The sequence below is a fragment of the Stomoxys calcitrans genome, chromosome 3 (genome assembly GCF_963082655.1).
Source record: "Stomoxys calcitrans chromosome 3, idStoCalc2.1, whole genome shotgun sequence".
NCBI lineage: Eukaryota > Metazoa > Arthropoda > Insecta > Diptera > Muscidae > Stomoxys > Stomoxys calcitrans.
This window is the reverse complement of record NC_081554.1, coordinates 176,536,793-176,555,126: the sequence shown is the minus strand read 5'-3', so window position 1 is coordinate 176,555,126 and position 18,334 is coordinate 176,536,793. Positions and strand designations below refer to the sequence as shown.

Here is an 18,334-nt window from a genome sequence, read left to right as displayed (position 1 = left end):
AGGCTCAAGAAGTCAAGATCCCAGATCGGTTTATATGGCAGCTATATCGAAACATGGACCGATTTACACCATACTTAGCGCAGTTGTTGTAAGTGATACCAAAACACCACGTGCAAAAATTCAGTCAAATCGGATGTGAATTGTGCCCTCCAGAGGCTCGAGAAGACAAGACCCAAGATCGGTTTATATGGCGGTTATATCAAAACATGGACCAATTTGGCCCATTTACAATTCCAACCGACCACATTAATAACAAGTATTTGTGCAAAATTTCTGGCGACTGGCTTTACTCCTTTGAAAGTTAGCGTGCTTTCGACAGACTGACGGACGGACGGACATGGCTAGATCGACTTAAAATGACATAACGATCAAGAATATATATACTTTATGGGGTCTTAGACGCATATATCGAGGTGTTACAAACAGAATGACGAAATTAATATACCCCCATTCTCTGGTGGATGTTATAAAAATCAATTTGTGTTTGTTTGTATGTTTGTTTGGGTGTTCCTTATAGGCTCAAAAATGGCTGAACCGATTTTCATGAAATTTTCACAGATGGTGCATAATGATCGCGTGGTGAAAATAGGGTACTATATTTTTTGATATCTGACGGGGGAGCGGACCCTCTTACCCTAATTTTCAGAAACGCCAGATATCGGAGATGGGTGGTGCGATTTAGGCGAAATTTTGTGTGTTCTCTTAAAGTAGACTAAAAATAAAAATTTGGTATCCAAATTTTGGATAGGGTACCTAGGGGGGCCGCCCCACCCCAGAAAACCCACCAAATATATTTAGACCAATCACGACAATATGGGACTCAAATAAAAGGTATTTAGGATAAGAAAACAAATCTGATATCCAATTGTTGGGCTAAGTGTTGAGGGGGACCTCTCCAACCCCCAAAACAGCCCTAAATCTGACATATTTAACGGCCATATGCAATATGGGACTCAAATGAAAGGTATTTGCAAGTAGAATACAAATCTGATCTTCAAATGTAGGACCAAATTTCTGGGGGTCCAACTCTTCCCCAAAACACCCCCCAAACAGGACTTATTTACTCACCATGACAATATCGGTCTTAAATAAAAGGTATTTGAGTGTAGAATACGAATCTGATATCCAAATGTGGGGCCAAGTGTTTGGAGGGACGCCCCTCCGAAAAACATCCCCAAAGAGGACAAATTTATGACCATAGCAATATGGGGCTCAAATGAACGATATTTCGGAGTAATGGACGAATTTGATATCAATATTCGGGAAAAAGTGTCTATGGCCTGAATCCTAGGATAGTCCACTGGCTCTACAGGAGTGTGATTAGACCAATACTTACTGAAGCCTCAGTAATTTGGTGGACTGCTATTGAGAAAAAGTGCAGCATAAGAACCATACAAGAGGCTCAGAGAACATGTCTTGGTATAGGCGGAGCCATGAGGACCAAGCCCACTAGGGCACTGGAGACAATTCTAAATATCCGACCCACTGACATACAGATTAAGTGTGAAGCAGCCACTGCGTCTGTGAGACTTAAGGCGATGGGAGAATGGATTGAGGATGGGAGCACCTCATACCATCGCGGAAGGAAGGGAAGGGAAGAGGTTTCCAATCGAATATCTGAGATGAACCTTGAAGTCGAGTGCAAGGCACTGCTGCCATCGCCATTGTCTTGGATTGACGGAACCCTAGTATTGCCATCTGGAAGATCATGTTACACCGACGAATCAAAGCTAGAGGACAGAGTGGGCCTGGGGGTTTACATTGAGAACCCAGGGACTGAGATCTATTTTAGACTGCCCGACCATAATACGGTCCTGCGGGCGGAGATTTGGGCAATCACGGAATGCTTGAAGTGGTGTGGTGCTAACACAAGGACGTCGACTGTGAACATCTTTACCGACAGTAAAATTGCCATAAGGGCAATAACAACCAGGACGGTAAGGTCACGAACAGTCTTGCAGTGTAAGAAGGAGATTAACGCCTTCTCTGAAGATGGCAAAATCCGCATCGTTTCGGTGCCGGGCCATAACGGAGTAAGGGGAAATGAAAGGACAGACAATTTGGCGGTGACAATCAGAGGACTGCCGTCAATAAACTTGGTTAACCCGAAGCCTTTCGGGTCACTGCGTCGAGTTAAGGCGCATGCAACAGTGTGGAACAGCGAAACGGTCGGTAGGACGGCGAAAATCCTATGGGGGAATTCAGATCGTGAAAAGACGAGGCTATTACTGAAAGGAAGCAAGAAGGAGGTCAGTATCAGCTATTGGTATCATAACAGGACACATAGGACTACGAGCTCACTTATGTAGAATCGGTGCGGCAAGTGATGGCATGCGTAGGGCATGCGGGGAAGATTGATGAGACGTTGTAGCATTTCCTTTGTCATTGCCCGGCTTTCGCGTCCAACAGATACCGGCATTTATGTGGAGACACAACACCAGTTATGAACCGACATAGGGGAGTGGTATTGAAAACAATTAAGGATTTTGTAAGTAGCACGGGACACATAGGACTACGAGCTCACTTATGTAAAATCGGTGGGACCAGTGATAGCATGTATAGGGCATGCGGGGAAGATGATGAGACGTTGTAGCATTTCCTTTGTCATTGCCCGGCTTTCGCGTCCAACAAATACCAGCACTTAGGTGGAGACACAATACCAGATATGAACCAACTTAGGGGAGTGGTATTGAAAGAAATTAAGGATTTTGTAAGTAGCTCGGAATTCCTAACTTAAAATTTTCTTTTTAGAGGTTACTTTATAGTTTTTAGAGCGCACAAAACAGCCGATTACTGGCTTAGGTGTATGCCCATAGTGGCATGGGGCTGATTAATATCTGCAACCTCTTTTCAACTTAACCTAATCTGGTAGAGTGCTCTGATGACCAATGCAGGGGTCGTAGGTTCGATTCCCACCATAGGCCTTGGTCTGTCGCAACTGTGGTATCACCAAGGAGTTAAAATTTTCTAAGTGAGTCTGGACTGTCACTCCTACCTAACCTAACCTACTGCCTTTACAACTGTATGGCTTTAAAGATGAAATTGTTTGCGCTTTAAAAATGTCAAGTCCTTTCAATGTTCTCCTTAGCCTTGTTAACAGCTACTGGCCACAAAGCTTTTACATTTTAATTATGTATTACATGATTTAATAAAGTTTCTTGGTTTATTGCCATAAAATTGAAATTGTTCATGTCATTTGCTGCCGCTGCCGCTGCTGCTGCTGACGTTGTTGTTGTTATTATTACTTCCTGGCCATGCTGGTTTGGCTTTCAGCGGCTGCTTCAACAGCATTTTGTACTCGTTGTTGCTTTGTTTGGGCGGTGTAATAGAAAACGGCTCTTGTAACTTTACCACACCGTCTTTTTTTTATAACATAGACAAATAATTGTTATTGTTTTTTTTTTTTCTCTAAGAGTAGTGGGTTGTTAGCGGGTGGTAAAGGCGGTTTTTTGGTGTTGGTTGTTGCTATCTGCTGTTTGTCATTTTAATGCATTGTAAAACTTAATTTTATGCCTATTTATTATTGTTATGGAAATGCAAAAAAATGGAAAAAAAAATGACAGAAGACAAAAGGCAACCCAAACTAACATCAACGCAAATCGGCAGCAGCTACCGAGACAGCTAGAGGAAGGACAGACTGCTAGATGACGGTACTGAGCTAATAACATCATGAACATCAACATCATAAGCAACGGCAACAGCAGCCAACACACAGCTACAAAAAGCTTAATGGATGGGTTGTCTGACTAACTGACTGACTGCGTGCCTGGGCTGGCTGGAGTTAGACATAGACCACGCTTCTCGCTTAGATGCTTGCCACTTGAGGCATGATAGTTAGCTGGTAGGTGGTAGGTAGAAGGGCATAAAGGCACCCGGGCACCAACAGGGCTACCATTTAAATCGAAGTCAACAAAGTGTGACGCTATATAATATTAAGTTTTTTGGATTAAAACAACAACAATTGCCAGCTACAACAATAAATGGCAATAAAAATAATATTACCGCAAAAAGCAAAAAAAAAACGATGGGGGGATAACAAATGCCCCCCTCAATTCTCCTCAAACTTCAATCGTCACCGTAGCAAAACCAACCGAAAAAAATCAAAAGTGATGAATGCATTTTTATGCCATAAAAAGCAGAACAAACGGAGCATTAAACCAAAACATGAAGTGGGCAGTCAGGCAGGCAGGCAGGCAGGCATACCGGCAGTGGAGATATTTTAATAGTCCACACTAGAACCAGAAGTCTATCATCTAATCAGCAGTGGTTTTTAAGCATGGGCGTGGAGAATAGATGTAGTTCGGACAACCTGGAGTTCAAGAGAAAACATATTGGGTTGCCCAAAAAGTAATTGCGGATTTTTTAAAAGAAAGTAAATGCATTTTTAATAAAGCTTAGAATGAACTTTAATCAAATATACCTTTTTTACACTTTTTTCTAAAGCAAGCTAAAAGTAACAGCTGATAACTGACGGAAGAAAGAATGCAATTACAGAGTCACAAGCTGTGAAAAAATTTGTCAACGCCGACTATATGAAAAATCCGCAATTACTTTTTGGGCAACCAAATATTATTTCTGTTGAATATAGGGTGGGGGTATACTAATCTAGTCATTCCGTGAGTAACATCTCGAAATAATGATCTGTGACCCCATAATGTATGTATATCATTGATGGTCTTGACATTCTAAGTCCGTCCGTCCATTAGTCCGACCGTCTGTGATATAGTGGTCGAACGCATATATATATCCGCTTGAAATTTTGCACATATACTTTTAATTGATGAAGGTCTTTGGGAATTGGGAATTGGCCATAACGGCGTAGATTTGGATAAAGGTCCCATATAAAGTGTTACTTCGATTTGACTTCTTCAGCTTCTAGAAGCAGCAATCATTATCCAATTAGGCTGAAACTTTGCAAAATGTGTTCTGTTACGACTTTCAACAGCTAAGTATGTTCTAAATCATCTGCAATTCGGAATAGTGAGTTGCAGAAGGGCACCCAATATCCGAACGGAATATGGTCGAGTTTGGACCATATTTGGATATAACTGCCATATAGACCAGTCTACGGATTCAGAGTCTTAAGATGATAAAAATTGCATTTATAACCCAATTTCGCTCAAATTTGTACCAGTGAGTTGGATTGGACCACCCCATATCTGAACCTAATATGGGCCACACCATATCACACTTGAATATAACTACCTATAGACCAATCTGCAGACTTAGGGTCGTTTTTTATACCCTCCACTATAGCATGCAATGCAAAATTGCCCATGAACAATCCACTAAGGAACTGGGACAAAATTCTCACACATCACCGAGCGCTGTCCAATTTAAATTTTAAGCTCAATAATAAGGGGCGTCCTTTTTAAAGCCGAATCTGAACGGCATGCCGCAGTGCGACACCACTTTGGGGAGAAGTATTAACATGGCATAGTACCTCACTAAAGTCGCCAGCATTAGGAGGGAATAACCATCGCTGACAATATTTTCTGAAGTTCTCGTCAGGATTCGGACCCAGGCTTTCTGCGTCATAGGCGGACATGCTAACCTCTGCGATACGGTAGCCTCTAGGATGGTATACGGGTTCAGATTTAGATGTAACTCCTCTATATATATGTTCGCCAGATTTTGGGTAGTTTGCAATAATGTTGTCATTTATCAACCGTAGTTATTACAGTTTGAACATTTTTGTTCGAATTGTTTAATAACCTTTCTGAAAACATCCACCGAGGTCCATCAAAATTGGTTCAGAATTAGATCCCACTTTGTAGCTATAGGGTAGGTGTAGGGTATTATAAAGTCGGCACTGCCCGACTTTTGCCTTTCCTTACTGGTTTTATACCCATTTTGTGACTTTGGACATTCATGCCCGTTTTGGGGTTGGAGAGGCCCCCTAGACACCTTGCACAAAATTGTTATAACAGATGTGTACTCAACTTCCAAACACCTTTTATTTGATATCCATATTATCCCAATCGGTAAATATGTCTTGTTAAGGGGTTTTTGAGGGGTGGGAAGGTCCCTCAGATACCAAGGAATACATTTTAATGTCAGACTTGTACTCTATTTGGAAATACCTTCACTTGACACCCATATTGTCCAAAGCGGTGAAAGAGTACTGTTGGGTGCTGTTTTGGGGGGTGGGGAACCTCCCCCCACACTCTTAAGGTGACATTTTTATGCCAAGTACATACTTTACTCTTAAGTACCTCTCATTTGATACACATATTGCCCAAAGTGGTAAAAGTGTCATGTTGGGTGGTGTTTTTTGGGGTGGGGGACCCCCCGACACTAAGGGTGACATTTTTATGCCAAGTTCGTACTCTACTCTTAAATACCTTTCATTTGATACCCATATTGTCCCAGTCGGTAAACATGTCCGTTCGGGTGGGTTTTGAGATGGGGCGCACATTGGTTCAAGTTCATTGAACGAGCGGCTAAAAATAGAAGAAGTTGTCGAAGGACAATGAAACTTGGCACATAGGCATTTTTTGTTTGAATCAAGAAAAAATGGAAAAATCAAAATGATCCGCCCACTTTTACGCCCACCTCCCATACAAAGTAAAAATTAAATTTTGACCTACGGCATTGTTTTTTGGCACATAGCATTTTTAAACACTCAGAATCATTTGTGTGAAATTTGAAAAATATCCGCCCACTTTTAATTTTTAATGCATCAATTCAATTTTCACAAAAAGTAATTATTATAATTGTAGAATGGGCTCCTGAAAATATATACCTGATCCGCCCACTTTTACGGCCACCTCCCATAGAAAAAACATGAATAAATAAATTAAGCATAGTCTTTTAATAATTTTTTAACATCATTATCGTACTCCAATTTTTTGATTTGCAGCTTTGAGCGAAATCTATTTATAAATGGGTCTGAAGACAATAAAAGGTTATGCATTACATCTTCATTAGTGGCTACACGTCCAATTCTTCGCGAATGATGTAATCTATAGGCTCTATAATCTTTATTCCTCGCTTCCTGAGCTTCTTCGGACAGCATACCTGATACAAACAATCAATTAAAATGTAAAAAATGAAAATTAAATCATTGAATAAGGGCCTTTAAATAGAGACATACCTATTGGCAGAATAGCTTCTGCTATAATTTTGCTACCATGCACCAGAATCTTATGCACAGTTACAGGCATGTAGTACCAGCCATAGAGATCAACAAACAACTTGGCAGTATCCATGCAATATATATGAAATTTGCTAGTGTCGACTGCTGCATTACAATTTATTGCGGCCAAAATAATTTTAAATCTATGTATTAACTCTTCTTTTATTCCAATTACGTCTGCAGTTTTGGCTGGATTTTCGAAAAACCTTCTTGCCGTATTGCCATCGTTTGTTGTGCCCATACCTTGCTTCACCGCGTCCACATTTATGCCCAGTGTCAACTTTAATCTCTTCCCAATTTCAGCTTTATTTGCCGCCATTTCAATTTTTGTGTAACTATCTGTTCTCCATTTTTTGAAACTTAGACGGTAAGAAATGTGCAGAATGCACTCCATAAATTTGATTCTCGCATGCAAGGGAGAAATACCAAACGCAACTGCTTCTTCCGAACATTTCCTCAAAATCACCGCATCTAAATTATTCATTTCTGTGGGCTTTGCTCCACATATGAAGCAAACCGCCATAGATGAACTTCCAGAAATCGTAGTAGCTACTTTCCCATCAATCATTGTTAATTTCAGTGTGTGAGAAATATTGAAGTTTCTGCTATGCAATTCAACGACAGTATTTCTTAAATTTTTTATTTCGTCATTAACACGACTGACCTCTGAATTTATAACTTCAGCTGTTTCTTGTATAAATTCAAATTTTAACGGTCGGCAAAATCTAGTTGATGATGGCTCTGTATTTCTCCAGCACATTGTTGACATATTATTACGCTCTGTGAGGGTCAATGGAACAAGTGACGTTAAGAACATATATTTATCGGAGTCATTTGGATCTGTGAATTTTTGATGGTATTCACTGTGTCCCGAACTTCCGTCACAGCCCCATTTTGAGAACATTTGCAGTTCGTTGGGGAGTTCTGTCACCTCATTCTCGGTTTTTGTCATCAAAATCCTGGTTACTGTATGATCTAATAACTGTTGTAGAGAAACTTTGCTACAACTTTCTTGCACCTGAACATTTGCAGGATAGCATTTTTTTTTTGCTTCCAGTACCTGATGGTAGGATGGGTAAATGTCGAATCCAATTTCTCTAGCTGAACTGCGCAAAACCTCATATTGATGCTTTGACAACGAAGCATCAAGTATCAGCCCAAGTGCCTTCTCCGGGGTGAACGCCTTAATGGATTTGTCTAAACACTCACTTTTTTTTGCGGCAGACGATATCAACACCATTGAGGTGTTTTCACAAAAATCTTGTACCTTTGTCCTCTTTGTTCGCGGTTGGCAATCCTCGAAGGCTTTTGCTGGACGTCCACGTTTAACCATATTTGAACAGCTTGGTGCTTCATTGTTTGCGGTATATTTGCACACTTTGTAGACATTTTTCAGCCAATTTTCATTAAGATCAAGAAATCTGGTTTTTATGCGTCTTGCTTTTTGCCATCTATCTTTGAACTTTGTAAAAAAGTTTTTTTTCAAAAATCCAGTAAAGACTTCAACATCCTCAGCAGTCATTCCTTCATTGCTATTTGCAATGACTTCGACAGTAACATCAATATCACTGTTGTTATCAATTAATATTTCGCAAATATTTAAATAAGAAATTGTTACATTTTCCATAATTAATAAAATTAAATCTTGATATCACTTAAAAACACACCTCTTATCACTGCACTTGCCAATGTAATGTCAATTAGCATATCAATAATATTAGAAATGTATACCCAAAAGCAGAAATTTAAATCAGAAACTGTATATTGTTGTTGGTACTTAATGTATTACTTATTAAGCTCTAACGGAAAAGATTTTGTGCAATAAAGAGAGCAAGACATAATGTGTAGTTGTTATTGCATGCAACAACATAATAAATGAATGATAACACAGCACCTAATAGTCTATCGCTTGATCTTCTATTGTTGTTAACAGTAAAGAATTATGGCAACAACAACAACAAGCATGAACGAAAATTCACGTTTTCTTACTTTATCACTTTATAGTTTTTACTGTTTCTTTTGGAAAGGAGCAGGTATGAGCAGCTGAATTTTTTTTTAGCTTTTAGCTGAGACTTCAAGCTGTAATTTGACGTCTTTCGTTAAACAGCGCTCCACAGCGCTAAAAACATGCAGTCCACTGAAGTTGATGAACATTGAAATTTTGATGTTGTTTATATTTTGTTCTACGAAATTTTTTATGTGGCACTTTTTCCAACTTTTTTTAATGCAAATCTCATCTATGACAATTGCCATTTACGAAAATATACAACAAAGTCAAATGATAAGTTTACTGTGATTGTACCAAAAGATTGAATATACAGTAAATTTGCATGCCATTTTAAACAAGCGAACATATATGAACTTGGAGCGTGTCTGTCCAAAGAAATACTAAATATATCAGCCTAATATTACGGAATCATAATATTCAACTATCTGACAACAAAATACCAAAAAATTATCCAAATCGGCGAACATGAAAAAAATGAATTTCGGCCACTCTTGAACCAATGTGGGGCGTCCCCCCCGGTTAGTTGACCGATTTCGTGTTAATTCGGGTACTATGGGGTGGCGTACAAAATTTCGCTTAAATCGGTGCACCCATCTCTGAGATCTGACGTTTTTGTAAATTGGGGTAAGGACAAGGGTCCGCCCACCCTTCAGATATCAAATGATGTAGTCCCCTTCTTTCACCGGAGCCTCACACTCTACCACCTGTGAAAATTTCATGAAAATCGGTTCAGCCGATTTTAGGTTTATACGGAACAAACAAACAAACAAAGCGCAACAATTTAATTTTTATATAATAGAGGAAGAAGAAAATGGATCAGTTTGAGTTAATGGAGAATATAGGCGTTGTATGAATCACGAGCGGTATGACGTTATACGTTTGAAAATACGACGGTTGCGTTGGCTAGGTCATCTTGGCAGAATGGATGAAGAAGCTCCAGCAAGGAACTCTTTTGTAGGCCATCAGTGTGGTACACGCAAACCGGTACAACCAATAATCCTATGGAAATATCAAATGGTGGGAGACACCTCGAAATTTGGTGTTAGAGATTTTAGAAGTAGCGCAGAAGGTCGAAGCGCCTGGAACGCTATTCTATGGGTTGCCCAAAAAGTAATTGCGGATTTTTTAAAAGAAAGTAAATGCTTTTTTAATAAAACTTAGAATGAACTTTAATCAAATATACCTTTTTACACTTTTTTTCTAAAGCAAGCTAAAAGTAACAGCTGATGACTGACAGAAGAAAGAATGCAATTACAGAGTCACAAGCTGTGAAAAAATTTGTCAACGCCGACTATATCAAAAATCCGCAATTACTTTTTGGGCAACCCAATACATTCGGCTAATGGGACAAATGTTCTGTCATCTTATATTTAAAATTCAATTTGTGTTCGTTTGTTCAAAAACGGCAGAACCGATTACCTTGGAATTTTCACAAATTGTGTAGGTTGGTCTGGAAGGAAACACAGGCTATATAATTTTTTGATATCGGGAGGGGGACGGACCCTCCCCCTTACCCTAAAAGTATTACCCAAAAGTTAAAGTGGACCGATCGGGACAATATGAGATTCCAATGAAAGGTATTCAAGAGTAGACTACGAATTCCATAATAAAAGTTGGGTCCAAGTACCTGAGGGGCCGCCCCAGCACCAAAACCCCCCTCCACCGCTACCCCAAAAACACTACCCAAAATCAAAAGTGGACCGATAAGGACAATATGGGTATCAAATGAAAAGTTTGCGGTAGAAGATAACGAATCTGGCATACAAATTCATGTAGAAAATGGGTACATTAGCCAATCACGGATATGTGGGACTCGGTTTGTTTGTTCCATATAGACTGAAAAACGGCTGAATCGATTACCTTGGAATTTTCACAGATTGTGTAGGTTGGTCAGGAATGAAACACAGGCTATATAATTTTTTGATACCGGGAGGGGGACGGACCGTCCCCATTACCCCAAAAACATTACCCAAAAGTAAAAGTGGACCTATCGGGACAATATGGGATTCAAATGAAATGTATTCAAGAGTAGACTACGAATTTCATAATAAAAGTTGGGTCCAAGTACCTGAGGGGCCGCCCCAGCACCAAAACCCCTTAAAATAGGTTTAACATGGGACTCAATTGAAAGGTATTCGGGAGTAGATTGCGAATATCGTCAGGAAGTAGGAATATGCTTTGTTAATTTATTAATAAGGGAAAGGGACGCACTCTCCACCGCTACCCCAAAAACACCACCCACAATCAAAAGTGGACCAATAATGACAATATGGGCATCAAATGAAAAGTTTGCGGGAATAGATAACGAATCTGGCGTACAAATTCATGTCGAAGTATAGGAGGTCACCCCTCCCCCTCAAAAACGCCCAAAATGGGCACATAAGCCAATCACGGATATATGGAACTCGGTTTGTTTGCACCGTATAAACTCAAAAACGGCTGAATCGATTACCTTGGAATTTTCACAGATTGTGTAGGTTGGTCTGGAAGGAAACACAGGCTATATAATTTTTTGATATCGGGAGGGGGACGGACCCTCCCCCTTACCCCAAAAGTATTACCCAAATGTAAAATTGGACCGATCGGGACAATATGGAATTCAAATGAAAGGAATTCAAGAGTGGAGTACGAATTTCATAATAAAAGTTGGGTCCAAGTACCTGGGGGACCGCCCCAGCACCAAAGCCCCTTAAAATAGGTTTATTTGACGAGCATGACAACATGGGACTCAATTGAAAGGTATTCGGGAGTAGATTACGAATATCGTCAGGAAGTAGGAATAGGCTTTATAATTTATTGATAACGCAAGGGGGCGGACACTCCACCGCTACCCCAAAAACCCCACCCACAATCAAAAGTGGACCAATAAGGACAATATGGGCATCAAATGAAAAGTTTGCGGGAATAGATAACGAATCTGGCATACAAATTCATGTCGAAGTATTGGGGGTCACCCCACCCCCTCAAAAACGCCCAATATGGGCACATTAGCCAATTATGGATATATGGGACTCGGTTTGTTTGTTCCATATAGACTGAAAAGCGGCAGAATTGTTTTTCTCGAATTTTTTTTTTTTTGGTGTGGAAGGAAACAAAGGTACTGTAAGTTTTCGGTATCGGAAGGGGGACGGACCCTCTCCATTATGCCAAAAACACAACCCAAAATCAAAAGTGGACCCATCGGGACAATATAGGTATCAAATGAAAGGTATTGAAGAGTAGAATACGAATATGGTATTAAAATTTGGGTCCTAGGTCCCCCCCCCCCCCAACCACAAATCTTTTCTAAACAGATTATAATCGAAGTTCATGACAATATGGGACTCAAATGAAAAGTATTAGACAGTAGATTACAAATATGGCCGTCCATCCCCATTTGGGGGTAAATGGGCATATTAGCCGACCATGGCTATATGGGACTCAAATGAAAGTTATTAGGGAGTAGATTATGAATATGATATTAAAATTTGTGTTCTAGTCTAGGTGGCGCTTTTTCTCCTAAAGATACGTTAAATGGTTTATTTGACCCATTATGACAATATGGGACTCAAATGAAAGGTATTTCAGAGTAGAAAACGAATTTTTGAGCCAAGTTTTTTGGGGTACGCCCTAAAGCACCCCCTAAACTGAACTTCATTTCCGTTGGCAACAAAGAACGAATTTCATATCTATTTTCAGTGCAAAGTGCCGGTGGCCGCCCCTGCCACAAAAACACCCTCCAAACGGTTCATATTTACCGGCCATGGCAATATGGGACTCAAATTAAAGGGATTTGGAAGTGCTGCAAGAATTTGATATCCATATTTGAGTCGAAATGTCTGAGGTGCCATTCAAATGTCGCCAAGATTAAGAGGGAATAAATACCGCTTTGTCCGATATTCTCGCCAGGATTAGAACGTGTTCAGCGTCATAGGCTGCAATGGCAAGAATTCGATATCCGCATTCAGGGCAAAATGTTCCCACCCTAAAAAGATATTAGAGAGTTAAGAAGGCGCAGCGGGGCGGGCCCACATTCATATATACATGGCTTATAGAGCCGTAGTTTTGACATTTTGAACATATTTGCTCAAAATTTGATACGAATACTACAACTCATCTGAAAACCTCCTCCGAGGCCTATCACAATTGGTTTAGAATTAGATGAAGCTCCCAATTGGTACTTACAGAGTAGGTGTAGGAAATTTTCTGATCGACTTTTGTCTTTCTCTATGGGTTTTTTATTTGATTTTTTTTTTAATTTTTTGCAAATTTCTTTTCTTATCAAATTTCTTCCCCCTTACCTACCCCACTGTCTTCAACTACTAACCAGCCGGAAAAGCAACACCCAACATTTCATTGGAGCTTCTGCCATTTCCAATGTTGCATGCATTTGCAGGGGAGCCCTTTCTTCCACAATCTCTTTGTAGTGCCTCTTTTAGATATGTGTGCAAATGTGTTATAATGAGTAGCATTTGAACCTTAAACAAGTTCAATATACTGACAAAAAGGGGAATGAGTTGCGCACTTGAGTGCATCAGAACAAGTCAACATTCCCTTTGGGCGCCCTTCCCCCCCCCTCCGAACAACCCTTTCTTATTCTAGCATAATGTCAATAACTCCAAATGTTGCATGAGTGAATGCGAGTCCATTGTTAAGGCAAATGTTTGTCAGTTGTGTGTTGGTCGATCAAAGACCAAAGGCAGTTTGTGGCCACAATGGAGGGCAGACCAACTGACTGAGTTATGGGTTGGTGGTGGTGGCCCATGCAGAGGGTTTTCACTTGGATAATATGTTTGAGGAAGTGCCATCATACCACATGCCCCAATGTCAATGTTCTTTTTCGTCTTCGCCTTTGTCTATTCGCAGTTGGCATTGTTGTTTTCAAAGATCATTTCACCCTCATAAATCATGCAGGAAGTTGTATGGCCTATTATGTATGGGCTTTGTAATGGCTTTTATCAAAGGGAGGAGGCGAAAAAATGCACACTGTCTTGAGATGTTAGATTGCAACGCATTCTTATCTGTTTTTTGGGAAGTGGGAGTTTGTAAACAATGATGACATTGTGTATGGGAGAATTATAGAGCAACGTCCCTTTAGAGGTTTCAAAGTTGAGGCTTAATTATGGAAATTATGAATTTTTGAACGGAGTTGAGGTGGTCAATGGAAAAAAGCCAGTTCAGTTCGTACATTTCAGTTACTTTTTCAATTGAACTAGTTCATTTGCCAACTACACAGCAACAACGTAGATGGTTATAGGTTTTTTGCAAGCCCAGAGATCTTCTTTACATCTGGAAATCCTTTATAACTATTTCTTCTAATTAATAGAGTATTTTGACGTACACTTTTTGTCTTCCTCTGCCTTAGCCATTGGCAAAATTTATTTTTTATTCCACGCCTTATATGTTAATACATATCAATAACCATGCAAAAAAACTTTAGTTGATACCAAGTCCCCCAGGTTATCTCTGAGTATGGCAAACTACCGCATTAAGTTTATCGCCAAATGTCAGTAAACGATTTTGAATTACTCTGCTCGGGGCTTCTTTTGTTTTAAATATTCTTTTTTTTTTTGTATTATTTAACAAAATGCCGCAACACCAACATACCCTAAGCGAGGAACAAGATAAGAAAAGTGGGTTACATTTGGTTAAGTGTGACCGAACGTCAGGCCCATCCTGATGGGGGCAAACGATGAATGAGCTCTGATATTTACAACTTTGGCAATGGTGTTTATTGATACCCGGGCCATTTTGCTCAAAACAATTTCCGTTGTCGCTGGTTGTTAGCGAGACAATTGCACCAAGACTGCTCAAGACATGAAAAAGAAGCGAAGGCGAATTTTTTTCGCAACATGATTTTGTAATGGCAACAAAGGTGCATTGGTTTTTCGTTTAGTTTCACCAACAAACACTGATTGCCACTCATTCAGTCAGTCAGTCAGCCAGTAAGTGAAGCAACAAAACTATACAACAACAAAATTATCACACCTAAATTTAAACATTTGCAAAACGCTGCAAATGATATCGCGATTAAGACAACGAAGCATACGTACAATAAAGAAAAAATGAATCAACAATAGCAACAGAACCAGATAAAGAGCTTTTTAGTCAAATGTAAATGCTGGTGTGCTGTTTCCATCTGCCGCCTTGACTGTCTGTCTGTCTGTTGGTCTGGGGTAGTTCCTCCCATACATCTTGATGTTCAAACTTTTTTCTTTCTATTTCTATGTCATACTAAAGTTATATATCTCTGATGGTGGCACCAAGAGTTTGCAAGGGGCTGTTTGAGGAAATCTTGGTTTAGATTTAGATTTGCATAAAAAAATGAGAATGAAAAAAAAGTAAACGCAGCTGTATAGCTAAGAAATCTAATGCTTAAAGACATTCACACAAGTAAGGCGGAAAAAGGGTGGTGCAAAAGTAGGAGAATGAGGCATTTTAATAATGAGACAAAAGTTTGATCCCCTCTACTTAAGATTAATTTTACTAAACTTAAAGATTTTGTTAAACTTTTTAAGGAAAAATTTCCTTTGGTGAAGTAGGTTTTACTTGTATTTAAGACATTTTTCTTAAATCCAAAAAATCCTCAAATAAAAGTGATTTTGCTTTTTTCCCAATTTTAAAAATTTGTTAAACTAAATTTTAAAATTGTTTCTAACTTTCTATGCAAAAAGATTCTTTTTCGAAAGATTTGTTAAGAAAATTTTTCTTAAAAGCAAAATTGAGAAATGCAACTCCCAAATAATGAACCTTCCCATATAAACAGGAGGAATTGCAATACAACCATGAAGTTTTGTTTACTAATTTTAAAGATACATCGAACTTAATTAAACTAGAACTTGCATAATTTTTAAGAACAAAGTTCATCAAATTTGTACTTAATATAAGGAAAATTTTATGTTAAGTGCAAAAGGGAAATAATAAGTAGACCATACATAAGCTTTTTCGTATTTTCGCCCAAACCTTAGAAATTTTTGTCATAACTTAAGTTTAAGTATTTTTTTTTTTTCAACTTTTTAAGTACAAATTTCCTTTGATGAAAGAGCTGTTACTTGTATTAAGAAAAAATTTTCTTTAATGCAAAGGCGACAATTAAATTCTTAAATAATAGTTTTGTCGAATTATCGAGAATAAACGATTTTTCAAAACTAATTTTCAAATAAAATTGAAAATATCAAAATATTAAAGGGAAAATTTTACTTTTACTGATATTGAGGAAAATTTTGCTTAAATGCAAAAGTGAGACAATGAGTATTCAATAATTTGCTAAAATTTAAAGAAAAAAATTAACAAAAAAAAGGGAAAATTAACAAATTTTTAAGGAAAAATTAATAAAATTGTAAGGAAAAATTAGCAAAATTTTAAGGAAAATTAACAAATTTTAAGGAAAAATTAACAAAATGTTAGGAAAAAAATTAGCTACATTTTAAGGAAAAACTCACAAAGTTTTAAGGGAAAATTAACATAAATTTAAGGAAAAATTCACATAGTTTTAAGGAAAAATTAACAAAATTTTAAGGAAAAATTAACTAAATGCTAAGGAAAATTAACAAATTTTTAAAGAAAAATTAACAAATTTTTAAGGAAAAATTAACAAAATGTTAGGAAAAAAAATTAGCAACATTTTAAGGAGAAATTCACAAAGTTTTAAGGAAAATTGAACCAAATTTTAAGGAAAATGTAATAAATTGTAAGGGAAAATTAACAAAATTTTAAGGAAAAATTCACAAAGTTTTAAGGAAAAATTTACAAAATTTTAAGGAAAAATTAACCAAATTTTAAGGATAAATTAACAACATTTTAAGGAAAAATTAAAAAAATTTTAAAGAAAAATTAACCAAATTTTAAGAAAAATTAAAAGAATTTCAAGGAAATATTAATCAAATTTTAAGGAATAATTAAAAAAATATTAAGGAAAAATTACCCAAATTTTAAGGATAAATTAACAACATTTTAAGGAAAATATTCAAAAATTTTAAGGAAAATTTTGAAAAATCTCCAAAATTTTAAGGAAAAATTTCCAAAATTTTTAGGAAATCTTTCCAACATAATAATAAACAATTTTAAAATTTAAAAAAAAAATTTCAAAACTTTAAAGAAATATACAATAAAATATTAAGGAAAAATTACCCAAATTTTAAGGATAAATTAACAACATTTTAAGGAAAATATTCAAAAATTTTAAGGAAAATTTTGAAAAATCTCCAAAATTTTAAGGAAAAATTTCCAAAATTTTTAGGAAACCTTTCCAACATAATAATAAACAATTTTAAAATTTAAAAAAAATTTCAAAACTTTAAAGAAATATACAAAATTCTAAGAAATGTTTACCAAATTTGAAGTAAAAATTCCATTATATAAAGAAAAAATTTCTTAAATTTTAGGGAAGAATTTTTTAAAATTTAAGGAAGAATTTCAAGTTTTTTTAGTGAAAATTTCTAAAATTTACCAATAAAAAACTCAAAATTTTATGTAAAACGTTTGCAAAATTTTGAGAAAAAAATTTCTTAAACTTATGAGAAAAATTTCCAAAATTTTGAGGAAAATTTTCCCATATTTTAGGAAAAATAATTAAAAATCTTAAGGAAAACTTTCCAAAGATCAAAGGATAAAATTCGAAAACTTAGAGGTAAAATTACCTAATTTTTTAAGGGAACTTTCCAAATTCTTAACGAAATTTTTAACACATTGAGTTCTACGTCGTACGTTTCCGTACGAAACCTAACCCGTCGTGGGGTTTTACTTAGAGCCTGTAGTCTGCAGTCTGTATGGTAGCTATATCTAAATATAGTCAGATCCGAACCATATCTGGGACAAATATCGTGAGACCTAAAACTACCCACTCACAAATTTTAGCGAAATCGGGTAATAAATAGGATTTTTAAGGGCTTCAGACAATTTACCGGACCCACTTTCCTACGGTGGTGGGTATAACAAGTAAAAGCGTGCTAAGTTCGGTCGGGCCGAATCTTATATATTTTCCACCATGAATCGCATTTGTCGAGTTCTTTTCCCGGTGTCTCTTTTTAGACAAACAAAAGAAAAGTAAAGAAGAAAAGAAAAGAATTTCTATGCTATAGGAGCTATATCAAATAATGGTTCGACTCGGACCATAATGGAATGAATGTTTGAGACCATAGTAGAAGTCACTGTGTAAAATTTCCGCCAAATCGAATAAGAATTGCGCCCTTCAGGGGCTCAAAAACTAA

General features: G+C 37.4%; 2 protein-coding genes across 4 annotated transcripts in view; both read right to left on the bottom strand.

Moving 5' to 3' along the window:
- Positions 1 to 18,334, bottom strand: part of LOC106092501 (dual specificity tyrosine-phosphorylation-regulated kinase 2) — a 272,286-nt gene that overhangs the window by 141,154 nt on the left and 112,798 nt on the right. The window lies entirely within an intron of this gene.
- Positions 6,796 to 9,644, bottom strand: LOC131996423 (uncharacterized). Of its 3 annotated transcripts, none has more exons than XM_059366110.1 (3): positions 8,806 to 9,644; positions 7,097 to 8,706; positions 6,796 to 7,020 (listed from the first exon to the last, which is right to left on the bottom strand). In XM_059366110.1, exons 2-3 carry the CDS (start codon positions 8,658 to 8,660, stop codon positions 6,800 to 6,802), a joined length of 1,785 nt encoding a protein of 594 aa, XP_059222093.1. In that variant the 5' UTR covers positions 8,661 to 8,706; positions 8,806 to 9,644; the 3' UTR covers positions 6,796 to 6,799. The 3 variants fall into 3 exon arrangements, with proteins under 3 accessions (XP_059222093.1, XP_059222094.1, XP_059222092.1); XM_059366111.1 differs by having other exon boundaries at positions 9,587 to 9,644; XM_059366109.1 differs by having other exon boundaries at positions 7,097 to 9,644.

Excerpts from the sequence above, each read along its gene's own strand:
- LOC131996423 (XM_059366109.1), bottom strand. The coding sequence starts at position 8,765 with ATGGAAAATGTAACAATTTCTTATTTAAATATTTGCGAAATATTAATT. Across the intron at positions 7,021-7,096 it reads AGAAGCTATTCTGCCAATAG|GTATGCTGTCCGAAGAAGCT; the intron begins GTATGTCTCTAT and ends TGTTTGTATCAG.